The 14,963-nt window shown below is 42.3% G+C and overlaps 1 protein-coding gene across 1 annotated transcript in view; it reads right to left on the bottom strand.

Annotated features, from left to right (window-relative positions):
- Positions 1-9,872: 9,872 nt before the first annotated feature.
- PGR (progesterone receptor) overlaps positions 9,873-14,963 on the bottom strand; it is a 99,548-nt gene continuing 94,457 nt past the window's right edge. Inside the window, exon 8 of the mRNA XM_070942887.1 lies at positions 9,873-10,642. Coding sequence (XP_070798988.1) covers positions 10,487-10,642 — 156 coding nt within the window. The 3' untranslated portion in view covers positions 9,873-10,486. The remainder of the gene's footprint in view (positions 10,643-14,963) is intronic.

Genomic DNA, 14,963 nt, shown 5'->3' with positions numbered 1-14,963 from the left:
CACAGATGGGGTTGATTTTTTCCCCCCATTCTACTATAGAAGACAGGAAAAAGAGTGATATTCAGAGTTTCATCTTTTGTTATATGCCACATACTTAATTGTAAACAGTGGTTGGAAAACTACATTTCTGTATTTTTCCAGGCGTTTGTGCTACCTCGTAAGTGGAAGCAAAGCTATAATGAGAAGATGGAGTAATTTCCAAGTGAATTCTTCTTTCTGATATAAAAACTTCCATTAAAGAACTAAGATTTTGAAAGAGACTACCTGATAGAGAATATAATGAGGAACTAACTTGTATAATACAAAGCTGATACTGCACGGTACTCTTTCCCACAAAAATTGCTAAAAAAACTTGCTAAAGTCTTTTTAAAGTGGGGTGGGTGGGTGGGTGGAGGGAGGGAGGGAGGGAGGGTGGATGGATGGAGGGAAGAATGGATGAATGAATATACCCACACCCACCACCAACCACGCCCACATAACTGGTAGTAAAAAAAAATTGAATTCCATCACTGGTGGGTGGGTGGATGGATGGATGGGAGGGAGGGAGGGAGGGAGGGAGGGTGGATCGATGGGTGGATGGGAGAGTGTGGATAGATGGATGGAAGAATGGGTGGATGGATGGGGGAGGAGGTGGATGGGGGGAACTGATGGGGAGGGAGGGTGGAGGGATGGAAGGAGGGTGGGTGGGTGGGTGGCAGGAGTGCTATTCAGCAGGTTCTGACAGGTTCCGGAAAATCGGTAGTGGAAATTTTTAATGGTTCGGAGAACTGGCAAATACCACCTCTGGCTGGCCCCAGAGTGGGGTGGGAATGGAGATTTTGCAATATCCTTCCCCCAGGAGTGGGGAGGGAATGGGGATTTTGCAGTATCCTTCCCCGGCCAAGCCCACCAAGCCACACCCACAGAACTGGTAGTAAAAAAAAAAGAATTCCACCGCTGGTGGGTGGATGGATGGATGGATGGATGGGAGGGAGGGAGGGAGGGTGGATCGATGGGTGAATGGGGAGGGTGGATAGATGGATGGATGGGAGGGTGTGGACAGATGGATGGATGGGAGGGAAGGTGGATCGATGGGTGGATGGGGGAGGGGGATGGAGGGGAGATGGATGGATGGGAGGGAGGGTGGATCGATGGGTGGATGGGGGAAGGGGATGGAGGGGGGATGGATGGATGGGAGGGAGGGAGGGTGGATCGATGGATGGATGGGGGAGGGAGGGTGGATAGATGGATGGGAGGGTGTGGATAGATGGATGGATGGGAGGGAGGAAGGGGGTGGATCAATGAATGGATGGGAGAATGGATGGGGGAGGGAGGGTGGATAGATGGGTGGGTGGGTGAGTGGAAGGAGGGAGGGTGGGTGGATGGATGCCTATATACAGTGAGACAGCATGGAATAGTAGTTGAGGTTTAGCTTGTTCAGGAAGATCTTTGCAGACATAATTGCTCACAGTAAACTGCCTTACAAGTTTGTAAAATCCATGAGGAAATGTTAGATCATCTTCTGATGAATGTCCAAATCCAAAGCATCCATGACAAATGTTGAAAAGACCTGGGAATGGGAGCCTACCTCTTTTCGTGGTGATTCAAGCGTTGAATTGACGTTACAAGGAGGATACACTTACTCCTATTCCATTCAGCCAGAATCTGCCTTTCAGTAGCTGAGCAGCTGTTTGGTCTTTATGATAATTTAAAAAGACAAAACAAAAAGGTCAAGGCCCTTTTTCTGTGTAGTGCTTCTCCAGATATTTGAAGCATGCCATCATATCTTCTCCTAGGCTCTTCCGAAGGATAAACATACTCAGTTCTCTCTATCTGCCTGTATTTATGAACCTCTGATTGATCATTTATTCATTCATTCTTTCTGCGCCAACTCAGAAAGCTTGAACTGCCCAAGGAGCGGCTGATTCAGAGATTCTGTCATCTGCACCTCTATAACTGTCTGATTTGGCTCTGCAACCCAACAAGACAGACACAGACTTCAGAGGATAATTAGAACTGCAGAAAAAACAATGGCTACCAACCTGCCTTCCATTGAGGACCTGTATACTGCACGAGTCAAAAAGAGGGCTGTGAAAATATTTACAGACCCCTCGCATCCTGGACATAAACTGTTTCAACTCCTACCCTCAAAACGACTCTATAGAGCACTGCACACCAGAACAAGACGCAAGGACAGTTTTTTCCTGAATGCCATCACTCTGCTAAACAAATAATTCCCTCAACACTTGTCAAACTATTTACTAAGTCTGCACTACTATTAATCTTCTCATTGTTTCCACCACCCATCTCCTTCCATTTATGACTGTATGACTGTAATTTTGTTGCTTGTATCCTTACGATTTATATTGATATTGTTTCCTGATTGCTTATTTGTACCCTATGACTATCATTAAGTGTTGTACCTTATGATTCTTGACAAATTTATCTTTTCTTCTTATGTACACTGAGAGCATATGCACCAAGACAAATTCCTTGTGTGCCCAATCACACTTGGCCAATAAAAATTCTACTACTACTACTGCTCATTCATTCATTCATTCAAATAATTATACAGCCATCCATCTTAAATTCTGGAAGGTTCACAAACCAAGGATAAAAGCAATACATACAAACAGTGAAATAAAATACACATTTTATTTCACTGTTATTTCACTATATATAATGCCACAGCTAAACATTCTGATGTAGTCCAGAACACATTGCCCCATACCAATCTCACACTATCCCAGTGCTTGGGGAGAAAGACAGGTTTTAAGTGCTTTTTGGATGATTAAAGGATAGGGGGCCTCCTAGATTCATTAAAAACTGAAGAAGCTTCTTGGATGAGAAGCGAACCATCTTCAAAGAAAATCCAGAAAGTCCAGTTGCCTCTTGAAAAAGCACCTTTGGGACAACCATGACCTGGATGACTGAGAATCTCCATAGACATTTATATAGCCAATACTACCTTATAAGTATTTCAGCAACATATTCACAATGTGAAAGTTAAGATGATCATCATATTAATATTAATATTTTTGATATGTAATTTAAGAAAAACACTTTCTGCTCCGAGTGTGGTTTACAGTAAATGAAAAAAAAAAATCAAATAAAATTATAATGTTCAGTACAGAATACCGGTAATTCTACAATAAGGGATTTCCCTTCCCAAGGTTCAAGGTTTTGGTTATCACCTTTAAAGCGCTCCATGGCTTAGGACCTGATTATTTACGGGACCGCCTGCTACCACCAATAGCCTCCCACCGGCCAGTACGCTCCCATAGAGAGGGGCTCCTCCGGGTGCCATCGGCCAAACAATGTCGACTGGCGGCCCCTAGGGGAAGAGCCTTCTCTGTGGGGGGGACCTACGATCTGGAACGAGCTCCACCCGGAGATACGGAGGATCCCGGATCTGCGCACCTTCCGTCGCGCGCTCAAGACTTTCTTATTTCATCAAGCTGGCCTGGCCTAAATCTTTTCCCCCTTTAAATGTAAATTTTAATTTGTTTTTAAATTATTGGGTATTTTAAATTTGTCTCAGCCAAATTATTTAATTCGTTTTGATTCTATTTTAAATTTTTATATTTATGTGTTTTATTCTGTGGCTGTTCACCACCCTGAGTCCTTCGGGAGTAGGGCGGTATATAAATCCAATCCAATCCAATCAAATCAAAATCAAATCCCCCCAAAATTGGATTGCATTTCTCCAAAGTGGATGGCAGAAACATTAGAACGATGCTACGGTTGTCTTGCTGCCCAGCATGTTTAATAGTTGGATTAATGAGCTCTAATTTACTACAGGTAGTCCTCGACTTATGACCACAATTGAGCCCAGAAGTTATATTGGTAAGTGAGAAATTTGTTAAGTGAGTTTTGCCCCATTTTGTAATTTTTTTTGCCACGTTTGTTAAGTGAATCACTGAAGTTGGTAAATCTGGTTTCCCCCATTGACTTTGCTTGTCAGAAGGTCACAAAAGGTGATCACGTGACTCTGGGACGCTGCAACCGTCATAAATACGAGTCAGTTGCCAAGTGTCTGAATTTTGATCGCTGCTGGCTGGGGGATTCTGGGAGTCGAAGTCCACCCATCTTCAAGCTACCAAGGTTGAGAAACACTGCTCTAAATAAACTATTGTAAATTGAGGACTACCTGTATTAATACTATAAATCACAGGATGGGTATAAACTTGTACTATTTTTAATTCAACTGCATCAGTTCAATTTCCACTTATAGCCTTGCTCAAATCAAGGATGGTTAGATTTTTTTTCCCCCTTAATCAATCTGTTCACAGAATCAAACAAAAGTTCAGACAGTTTAGAGGCAAGTGAATGAGTTGGGGACTGATGGCCATGCCACTCATTTCAAAGGTTGCAGCTGTATGGATGATTGGACCTTGATGAAACAGCTGCCTCACATCAGTCACCTCAAAACCTTTAACTCTGTTAGTCTGTCAGCTTCTCCCCGTGCAAATGCCAGTTCAGTTTCTCCTGTCCTTGCAAAGCAACGAAATGAGTATAGATTCGTATCTTAAAGACAATATCTCTTGCTTGGATATCCCCCCAAAAAATGTTGAGTAGTAGGCAAATGATCTGAGGATATTTCATGAAGTGTACCACGCTTACAATGGTTTGGTTCAAACAATGGTGAAATTCAAAAATTTTCCCTACCGGTTCTGTGGGCATGGCTTGGTGGGCGTGGCTTGGGGGTCATGTGACTGGGTGGTCATGGCTTGGGGGGTCATGTGACCGGGAAAACCAACTAACACTTTTCACAAAAATAACACAAACGCTACCCAACTGAGTCACACACAATGCAAAAGCAGCTGGACTTCATACAAAATGGCCCCTGCAACACGCAGGAACCTCACAGAGAGCTCAAAAACAAACTATCACACTTTACACAAAAATACCGGTTAGGGCAATAGGTAGTAAAAAAAATGCTTTAAAAAGTAGAAAAAAAAAGTTCTGACGACCGTGTGGCACAGCTGATTGTCGGAACTTTTTACTTTTTAAAGCCTTTTTTTACTATCTACTGCCCGAACTGATAGTAAAAAAATGCTTTAAAATTTTTTTTAAAAAAGTTCAGACGATCAGCTGTGCCACACGATCATCAGAACTTTTTTTTTTTTTTTTTTTACTTTTTAAAGCATTTTTTTTACTACCGATTCGGGCGAACCAGTAGCATTTCACCCCTGGGTTCAAGCAATTTAAGAATTATTGCTTGCGAATTCATAATATCCTGAGTATGTAACACTAAACTATAATGCAATCAGCCAAAGATCACTGCATTGTAGAACCTACAGAATGCCAAGAACTGCAAGGGATGAAACAGTGATTATTATACAATCCAATTAAACCAACTTAAACCGCTACTGGAATGTTATTGTATGAAATCATATTTGTTCATCATAAATATTGTTTAGCCTGCAATAAATCCTGGTAACAGCCTCTGAAACACTTCTCAGATTGAAGGGTAATAAAATAACTTCTTATCTTATGAACTCTTCCCAAACTAAATAATATTTTTAAGCTTAACTCTTTGTACGTGGTCGATTCCACAGCCATGGCTCATTGGCAACTTGCAGAGAAAATACTAGGTGACAGCCATCAACAACAAAGCGTAAAGTAAAATAAATGTAAAAATAATGAAATATTTCTTGCATTATTTTCTCCTATTTGGAAGGGTGTCATTAACTAAAACATGCCCCTGCTGGCATATTTGCCTAGGAAATTCTGAATTCTGTATTTTGCAAATTCTCAGACAGCAGATTAAATTTCATATTCCTCCCCTCTGTTGAAGAGCTGGGAGTGTGATGCCACCAGCATGGCATGGTCGGATGCCAGTTAAAAGGTATACAACTGCAGAGTCCAATTTCCTCAGGCAGTTAAAAACTCTTGCAAGAGAATTAGGGTCAACTATAAAATCAAGAGATTTTTTTTAAAAAATGAAAAGGCAGCCTGTTAAAAGAATTATTGTAATTTATATTACCTCTTCTTAAAAGAGTCTATTGTCTCTTTTTCATCTCTTTTTAACAAACGAATGAAATTTTGAATTATAAGACTTTGTTTCAATCCCTATCTTCATTCAATTCTACACAATTGCAGTGCTTCCCGTATCTCCTTTTGAACAACCCTATAGGATTCTGATTTTAATTTTGAGGAATTTCAGTCCTCTGAAATACTTTTTTTTTTTTAATAACTCGGTGGTTCCCAGTTCTTTTTTCAAACTATTTCCAGAGCAGTGGTAGCGCAGTGGTTAGAATGCAATACTGCAGGTTACTTCTGCTGACTGCCGGCTGCCTGCAATTTGGCAGTTCGAATCTCACCAGGCTCAAGGTTGACTCAGCCTTCCGTCCTTCGGAGGTGGGTAAAATGAGGACCCAGATTGTTGGGGGCAATAGGCTGACTCTAAACGGCTTAGAGAGGCCTGTAAAGCATGGTGAAGCAGAATATAAGTCTAAGTGCTACTGCTATTATTACTCAAAGCACAATATACCCCAAAGAAGCTATTGAGCTATTCAGGAGCCTGGATAGCTCAACAGACTAAAAGCCTGTTATTAACATTCAGCTGTCTGCAATTATTGCATGTTCAAATCTCGCCAGGCTCAAGGTTGACTCAGCCTTCCATCCTTTCTAAGGTAGGTAAATTGAGGACCCAGTTTGTGGGGGCAATAAGCTGACTTTGTATAAATATACAAAAGGATGAAGGCCATTGCTTAACGCATTGTAAGCCACCCTGAGTCTCCGGAGAAGGACGGCATATAAATCTAATTAAAAAAAAAAAAAGAAGAAGAAGCACTTCAAGTAAACAGAACCAGTTTGTTGTAGTGGTAAAGGTACTAACCTAGAACCAGGACAGTGTGAATTCTAGTCTTTTCTTAAGCATGAAACCTGGTTGGGTGACTGGGCTAGTCACTCTCTCTCAGTCCAATGCATTTCATAGGGTTATTGTGGGGAAAATAGGAATATTATTAAACAGGTAAGCCTTTTTTTCCCACCTTGTCCAAAATTATATTTGAAAAGGCAGGATTAAAAATATAATAAGAGTCACATTTTTCAAGGCTGCAGATAAAGTAATGGCTCAAGTTTTAAATTCTCTTAAAAGAATGTCCATCCCGCTCCCCTCCTGAGTAGGAGAGGAAAAGAGGAATTAAATTAGAAACAAACACTGTACTTGGTACAAGGTCATCTTGACATGAAACCAAAAAGCTCAATGCACATATAATAAGGCTGACAGATCAGGCTTAGTTGGACAGTATTTCCACAGAGCTGTGAGCAAAACTGGGATGGTTTTGGCCCCGAGGTCAGCTGTAAAGTCTCCCTTGAGCAAGAGCAAGAAAGCAGCTCTTTGCCAGAGAGGAAAACGCCACTCGATAACAAAATCAGAAGTTTACTGGGTGAGATGTAGTAGATGTGACATCCTGAATCATGCTAGGCTTCAACAGGTTGCCCAGAATTATTCCTTCCTTCTCTCTCATCTATCTTGTGAGGCTCTTTCAGGCATAAAAAACAAGGGAGAAACCCCTAACCAGTGGTGGGATTCAACAGGTTTAACAACCGGATTGCTGAGCACGTGCTTCACACACACGCTTGCTTCGCTCGCACGAGCACCAAACACACACTCCGCACACTCACACATTGCATTTGAAAACAGCTGTCAGCACTTCAAGCTGCATTTACTCTAGTGCTGACATAAGAAGGAGAAGCGGAGGCGTCTGGAAAGGGACATTTGACTTTTCACCTACTTATTTTCCCTGAAGATAATATCCCCTAGGAGATGGGATGGGAGGGGGGAAATTCCTTTGAGCTGGAGCAGTAGATTAGGGGTAGAGTGACTTGGAAGATGGCCAATGAGTGCAGGGGAGTGGGGAACGGAAAGGGAGGGTTTTGGGTCTGGAAGTCAGTGTTGGCTGCGATGGAGTCGGAGTTAGAATGTCGTGCTTAATACATGGGAGTTTTTCTTCAAAGACTTTGTTTGAAATGCAATTTATTTGAGACGACCTCGAAACCTGACAACAGCTCTAAAACTGACCTTCTACTGCAGCTCCAGTGAGTAAAACAGCTGAGATGCGGCGATCCGTTCTGCTGTGCGTATCAGCTGGGTTTTAAACAAAGGAAATACAGGTCGGTATAGCGCAGGGATGGGTGGGTGAGCCCAGCTGATCATCGGAGTGAGCCGGTTCTCTCTCAGCTAATCATCAGAGCTACTGATTCACCCAAACCAGTCCGAACCAGCTGAATTCCACCCCTGCCCCTAACACCCCAACAGATGGTGGCAGGAACTGCCAATCAAATCCAGAATGATTACCTACATTAAAATTGCTTTATTTCAATATTGTGAAGCACTGCGATACACTCCCTGCAGCAGTGCCTTTATGGCAACAGCACTCATCTTGTGAAATACTCCTGCCAATTAAAATTTGTTAAGCCCCTTATACTCAGTTGCCACCTTTCTCAACCTGATATGGTCAAGAAGAACCAAAGAATATTTCTTCTCCTCCTTAGGCGACATGGTCGACCATGCTATTTGGGGTTTATGGAAATTATGAAAGATTTTGCTCTGTTGTACAGATCCCTGAGCATCTTGTCTTCAGCTCCTAGTAGCAAAGTGGGATATAAATGTAATGCATTGACATTACTTGAAGGAAAGATAAAATCCACGATGAATGCAAAAATAAATTTTAAAAAATAACTCTGTCAATACCGCACTGTAAAGAGACTTTACACTTAAAAAATATTAAGATTAGTGTGAGTTGGCCTTTGTGCCCTAACTAGAGGGAATGGTGGAGGAAAAGCACCCCACTCTGCGATATACATTCTCACATTTTGCTGGTGTCTGGTGATTGTTCACGTTTCACTTAATATTGGAAATTAAAAACTGCCATCTTAAACATGCATAACTTACTGCCTCTATAGGAGATTTTAGTGCTGAAATAGTTTCATATGCAGCTGCATTCATGAAGGTATCAACAAAGTCAAGATGGCCATTGAGATCATGTGATTGACATTGCCATCATTGGTTGGTGGCCCAAAGCTTGTTAAAGTGTTGGATTAAGATGAAGAGACCCAAATTCAGGGCCAGCTGAATCATCATTGGGTGACTGTCTCAGCCTATACCCTACAGGGTGGTGTTGCGGAAATAAAACATTGATGATCCCTGTGTAAGCCATCTTCAATTCCTTAAGGAAAGGCAGAGTATGAAAGAAATCAATAAGGATGATCAATCCCTGAATTCCTATGTTACAGTAATCTATGAATTGCTTGTTGAATTAGCCATTATTGGCTGGCTTCACAAAACATGTTAAGCTAGGAACTATGGCTAAGTTCAACAATGTTCTAAATCAGGGGTGTCAAATTCGCTGCCCACGGGCCAGATGCGTCACGTGCTGGCCACGCCCACCCCCAGCTTAGCAAATGGGGAAAAAGTTGTGATACGTCACGTGACGACAACGTGGTGCCGCGAGTTTGACACCCCTGTACTAAATGGTTAAAATAAATCTGAAGTCACAATATGGCTTAGTGCAATGTGTGAAGTTAGTAAAATTGGCTCCACCAAAATCAATGCGCTTTCAGAAAAAAAGCTTTTAAGGCAGGATAATTCTGACATTGTGATCTTTGTTTTGGAGATTTGAAATGAAGAACAAAGTCAGAAATTCACTTTGCCCATGTTGACCTGTGGTGTGATCATTGATTCCAGGCAATAAATGTAACGTGCGCACATTACAAATACAATAGAAACAAGAATCCCATTTTGCAAATGTCCTTTTCTTGGGTGTTGAAAAGTAAGACAAATGGAAAAGTAAAGGGAATATATTCCGAGCTTAGAAGATGATTTCTATTTTAATTTTACCATGTTCTGGCATATTTATATACATATACACATATAACCACACACAGAGAGACAGAAACGTAATAAAAGCTGAAGTTTTACTCCATTATAGCAATTTAAAAAGGAATAATATGAAGGGAAAATGTACAAGGTGACTTCCTGTTCTTTAAAAAAAAAAAAAACTTATCTCAAATGGATATCTGAGCAGAAATTTAATCAGGCCTATTATAAAACACTTCTCATGACAAGTATTGGTCATTCCTTAGGCCAAAAATACTTGCAAAGGAATTTTAAAAGTTCATGATATGTGAAACAGGCTCAGCGAGTAAAGGTTTGCAAACGAAGTACACTGGCTTTAGATTTGGCCAGACACCAGAGGTCCATGAAATCAGTGTCAATTACTGTTCCATGTTTGACATCTCTCTGCTTCAATGTGTCTCCTCTAAGTATGACTTAATCCAGGTCTAATCCATAAAATGTAGGCATACAAAATGACACAGAACTGGGGATATGCCAACATTGCTAAATCTCATCCATCCAAAATATTTTCCAACAATTTTTTAAAAATACACAATTTCTGTATGTTATCTCTACAAATGATGAAAAAGAGAGAGAGAGAGAGACCAGAGATAGGGGGTGGGGGGCGAGGGTTTGTGGATAGACAGATGGAGAGGCAGGTCACTTTTTGTGAAAGAGAAGCGGTTTCACCATTCCGGCCAGTATCTTTGGAAGCTGGGCAGCTATCACTTCTGACATCATCTCCGGGAATTCAACACTCAGCGTCCGGGACTGAAGAAATGTGTTGAGACAGTATAAGTGAAGTTGCTTCACAAGCTATATTAAAATAAGAGGGAGAGGAGGGCAGAGGGAAGACATGGAAATTGCATCACATTGGGTCAAATGGTCCCTGAATCAAATGGTCAAATGGTCCTTTAACCCTACATTATTGTTTTGGCATATACACTGGGTAAACATGATGCCGAGCCAAAATGGGATTGCTTGCTGCAGATTAATGCCATCAGAGGTGGGTTTCAGCAGGTTCTGACCAGTTCTGGAGAACCGGTAGCGGAAATTTTGAGTAGTTCGGAGAACCGGTAGTAAAAATTCTGACTGGCCCCGCCCCCATCTATTCTCTACCTCCCAGCTGATCGATAGTAAATAGGGATTTTGCAATAACCTTCCCCTGGAGTGGGGTGGGAATGGAGATTTTACAGTATCCTTCCCCTGCCATGCCCATCAAGCCATGCCACACCCACCAAGCCACACCCACAGAACCAGTAGTAAAAAATTTTTGAAACCCACCACTGAATGCAATGCTTATGATCTGTAAACCATGGTTTATTTTTATTTATTTTTTTTAGCAAAGGATGACTTAGTGGGGTTGTGTGAAGATAGCTGGGTGTGATCTGAAAGAACTGCATGGCACTTTCCCATATTGTTAATCATTGATTGGCGAGTGGCAGTTTCGTAACATAAATGTGTTAGATCTGACTCTACCAGTCCAAACTGACCACTGGGTAATTATATAATAAAATCATTTGTTCAATATGTGTTTTATCAATCTGAAGTTGTAATGGCTTCTTACAAACCCTACAGTCATTTATCCTTGCTATTCAGCTTTAAATCTCAGTTATCTGATATCTAACCAAAGTAGTGGTGGGTTGCCCCCGGTTCGGACTGGTTTGCAAGAACCGGTAGTAAAAACGGCAGGAGGCTCCGCCCACCAACCCCGACGACATCAGGAAGCTTCTGCGCATGCACGCAGCCCCGTTGTGAACCGGTAGTAAAAGTAAGTAGAACCTACCCATGGACGCAAGGCTGATGAAAATGGAAGCTTATAATACTGAATTAACCAGTGGTGAAATGTAAAATTTGTTACTACCGGTTCTGTGGGCGTAGCTTGGTGGGGGGTAATGTGACTGGGTGGGCGTGACCAACTTTTTTTTTTTTTACTTTTAAAAGAATTTTTTCTACACCTCTTCAGCCGAAGAGGTTGTAGAAAAAAATGCTTTTAAAAGCCTCTGACGATCCCAGCTGAGTTGCCTGATCGTTAAAAGCCTCTGATGATCAGGCAACTCAGCTGGGATCATCAGAGACTTTTAAAAGCATTTTTTTCTATAACCTCTTCGGCCGAAGAGGTTGTAGAAAAAAAATGCTTTTAAAAGCCTCTGACGATCCCAGCTGAGCCGCGCGATCATCAGAGGCTTTTTTTACTTTTAAAAGCATTTTTTCGGCTGAAGAAGTTGTAGAAAAAATGCTTTTAAAAGTTAAAAAAAAAAGCCTCTGATGATCGCGCAGCTCAGCTGGGCATGGGGGGTGGGAGGACACAGGGATTTTTGCTACCGGTTCTCTGAACCACCCACCGCCATCGCTACCGGATCAAGCGATCCGGTCCGAACCGGGAGCATTTCACCCCTGGAATCAACCCACCACAGCATATTTTAGGGAAGCATTTCTTAAACTTGGTAGCTTTGCATGGACTTCAATTCCCAGGTGGCTGGAGAATTCAGGGATTTGAAGTCCACACATCTTAAAGTTGCCAAGGTTGAGAAAATACTGATTTAGGGATTTGTGTGAACTAAACCCATATGGTCATTTTCTGATTCAGTGTGCCATACGAATCCAGAAAATCTCCCAAAAGTTATAGCTGAATTACATGGGAATGCAAGCAGAACCCACCACTTTGGTTTACTGAAATCTTATTTATTTATTTGTTTGCTCATTTGTTTGTCAACAACTATAAGGAAACAAGTAACAGTATAGACATAGACATGGACATATGACAAAAAAAATTGGCACAAATAAAAGGATATAACTAGGCAAAACATAGCCATAAACACATAGAATGATTACATATAAATGGGGACAGTAGGACAGGGACGGAAGGCACGCTGGTGCACTTATGCACGCCCCCTTAGGGAAACATGAAAGGTCCATGGTAGACAGTTTAAGGTAAAAGGTACGGGGGTTAGAGAGACTAACAACAGGATCAGGAGGAGTGTTCCAGACATTTACTACTCTATTGCAGAAGTCATATTTCCTACAATCAAGATTAGAGCGATTTACGTTGAGTTTGAATCTATTGATAGTCCTTGTGTTATTACGGTTGAAATTAAAGTACTCATTTACAGGTAGGACGTTTTGGTAAATAATCTTATGAACTAAGCATAGGTCAGAACGTAGACGGTGTAGTTCGAGGCTATCCAGATCTAAAATTTCAAGCCTGGTGGGATAGGGCATTTTATTTCGAGCAGACGTTTTGAGTACTCTCCTAGTAAAATATCATAGTATACAACTCCATTTGGAGCAAGAACAATGTATGAATACAATATTATTCATCCTAACACTTATTTTTTGGCAAAGGGGAGATCAGGGGAAGTCAAAGGCCATGCTGGTCTGTGACTTACATGCCAAAGGGCATGCTCGCTCCAGAAATGGAATGAGGCCAGGACAAAAGCTAAATATTCTTCTTTGTTAATTCCATTTAACATTAATTAATGCCATGCAATTAAATCCAGCTAAAATGATTACAAGCTGCCTAGCTTGAGTGATCAGGGGGGAAAAAAAGTCTAATTAATCCTTGGATGACAGTCTACCAGGAATTCTCAGAGCTGTGGGCTAAATTGAGAAGTTGAATGTACACTCTCAAAAGAATGCCATTGTGAATCACTTTTGCATTGCTGCTAGGAAAATTTGCATGAGGTATCCAGGTAATTACCAGGTGTTGAGTTTAACTCAAGGGATTCTTTACCTTTAAAAAAAAATCAGTTTAAAAAAAAAGGAACTACAGTTAGTTTGGTTACTTTGCATATGTTGAAGAATTCCCTAATTCGGTCACATTAAACGTTGCAATCTGAAGATAATCGTGGGAATGAGCCACATCCAAGGCATTTGTGGTTCTGTGTAGCTCTCCAGTCTGGTCTCGGGTTGTATGATCTTCTCCATAACAAGAGTTTTCAACTTCCGGAATTGCAACATGCTGGCTGGGAACTTCTGCAAGTTGAAGTCCACCCATTTTATAGTTGCTAAGGCCGAGAAATGGTGCACTATAGCAAAAATATACCGTCTTGCAGCTTCTCTTAGAAGAACAGCTGAGGTCCTTGGCAAAAGTTCATTTTGTGCACCAATTGCATCTATTCCAGGACCAGGGTGTCCTGTTCATAGTTACTCACACCTTACCTATCTCCAGATAGCATTATTGCAATGTGCACTACATGGGGCTGCCCTTGAAGAGTATCCAAAAGCTTCAATTGCTTGAGGCTTCTAGGGGTGGTATGGTGAACTAAAGATGGCTCTGTGAAAGAACTGATGACTGCTTAGACCAATGATGACTAACCTTTTTGCTGTTGCGTGCCAAAAACGGGGGGAGCACAGGGGGTCATGAGCACGCATGCCCACACCCATAATTCAATGTGCCCCATCCCCCCATGCATGCACGCGTGACACACACACACAAACACGCTCCCACCATTTTTTGGCACGTGATGGCCCATTTTTTACCCTCCCCAGGCTCCAGAGGCTTTCTTGGCGCCTAGGGAGGGCGAAAATGGCCTTCCTCACCACCACCACCCAGAGGCCCTCCGGAGGCCGGAAACGGCCCATTTGCCAACTTCCAGTAGAGTGGGGAAGGCTGTTTCCAGCCTCTGGAAGGCCTCCGTGGGGGAGGGGGGTTAAGGCTGTTTTTGGCATCTCCAGGCTCCAGGCTCCTAGAAAGCCTCTGGAGCCTGAGGAGAGCAAAAAATGGGCCTTCCGGTCCCACTGGAAGTCAGCAAACGGGCCATTTCTGGCCTCCGGAGGGCCTCCAAGGGGGTGGGGAAGGCTGTTTTTGCCCACCCCAGAATCCTAGAAAGTCTCTGAAGCCTGGGGAGAGCAAAAAACGGGCCTTCCCCATCCACCCCCAGAGGCCCTCTGGAGGCTGGAAACAGCCTGTTTCCTGACTTCCAGTGGGCCCGGAAGGCCCAAAAATCAGCTGGCTCACGTGCCCACTGATATGGCTCCGTGTGCCACCTGTGGCACCTCTGCCATAGGTTCACCATCACGGGCTCAGACCAAGGAACCAGTGAATAAAGAGGTTCCTTGAAATCTCTCTGGATAAAAAGAGGATGTGATATTGCCCACATGTACTCCAGACAGCTGCTCCTTGCAGGAGACTACA

This window comes from Pituophis catenifer, unplaced genomic scaffold, assembly GCF_029215685.1.
Source record: "Pituophis catenifer annectens isolate HBS135680 unplaced genomic scaffold, rPitCat1.0.hap2 SCAF_4, whole genome shotgun sequence".
NCBI classification, from domain to species: Eukaryota; Metazoa; Chordata; class Lepidosauria; order Squamata; family Colubridae; genus Pituophis; species Pituophis catenifer.
The sequence above is the reverse complement of the archived record's forward strand: the minus strand, read 5'-3'. Positions and strand labels throughout refer to the sequence as shown.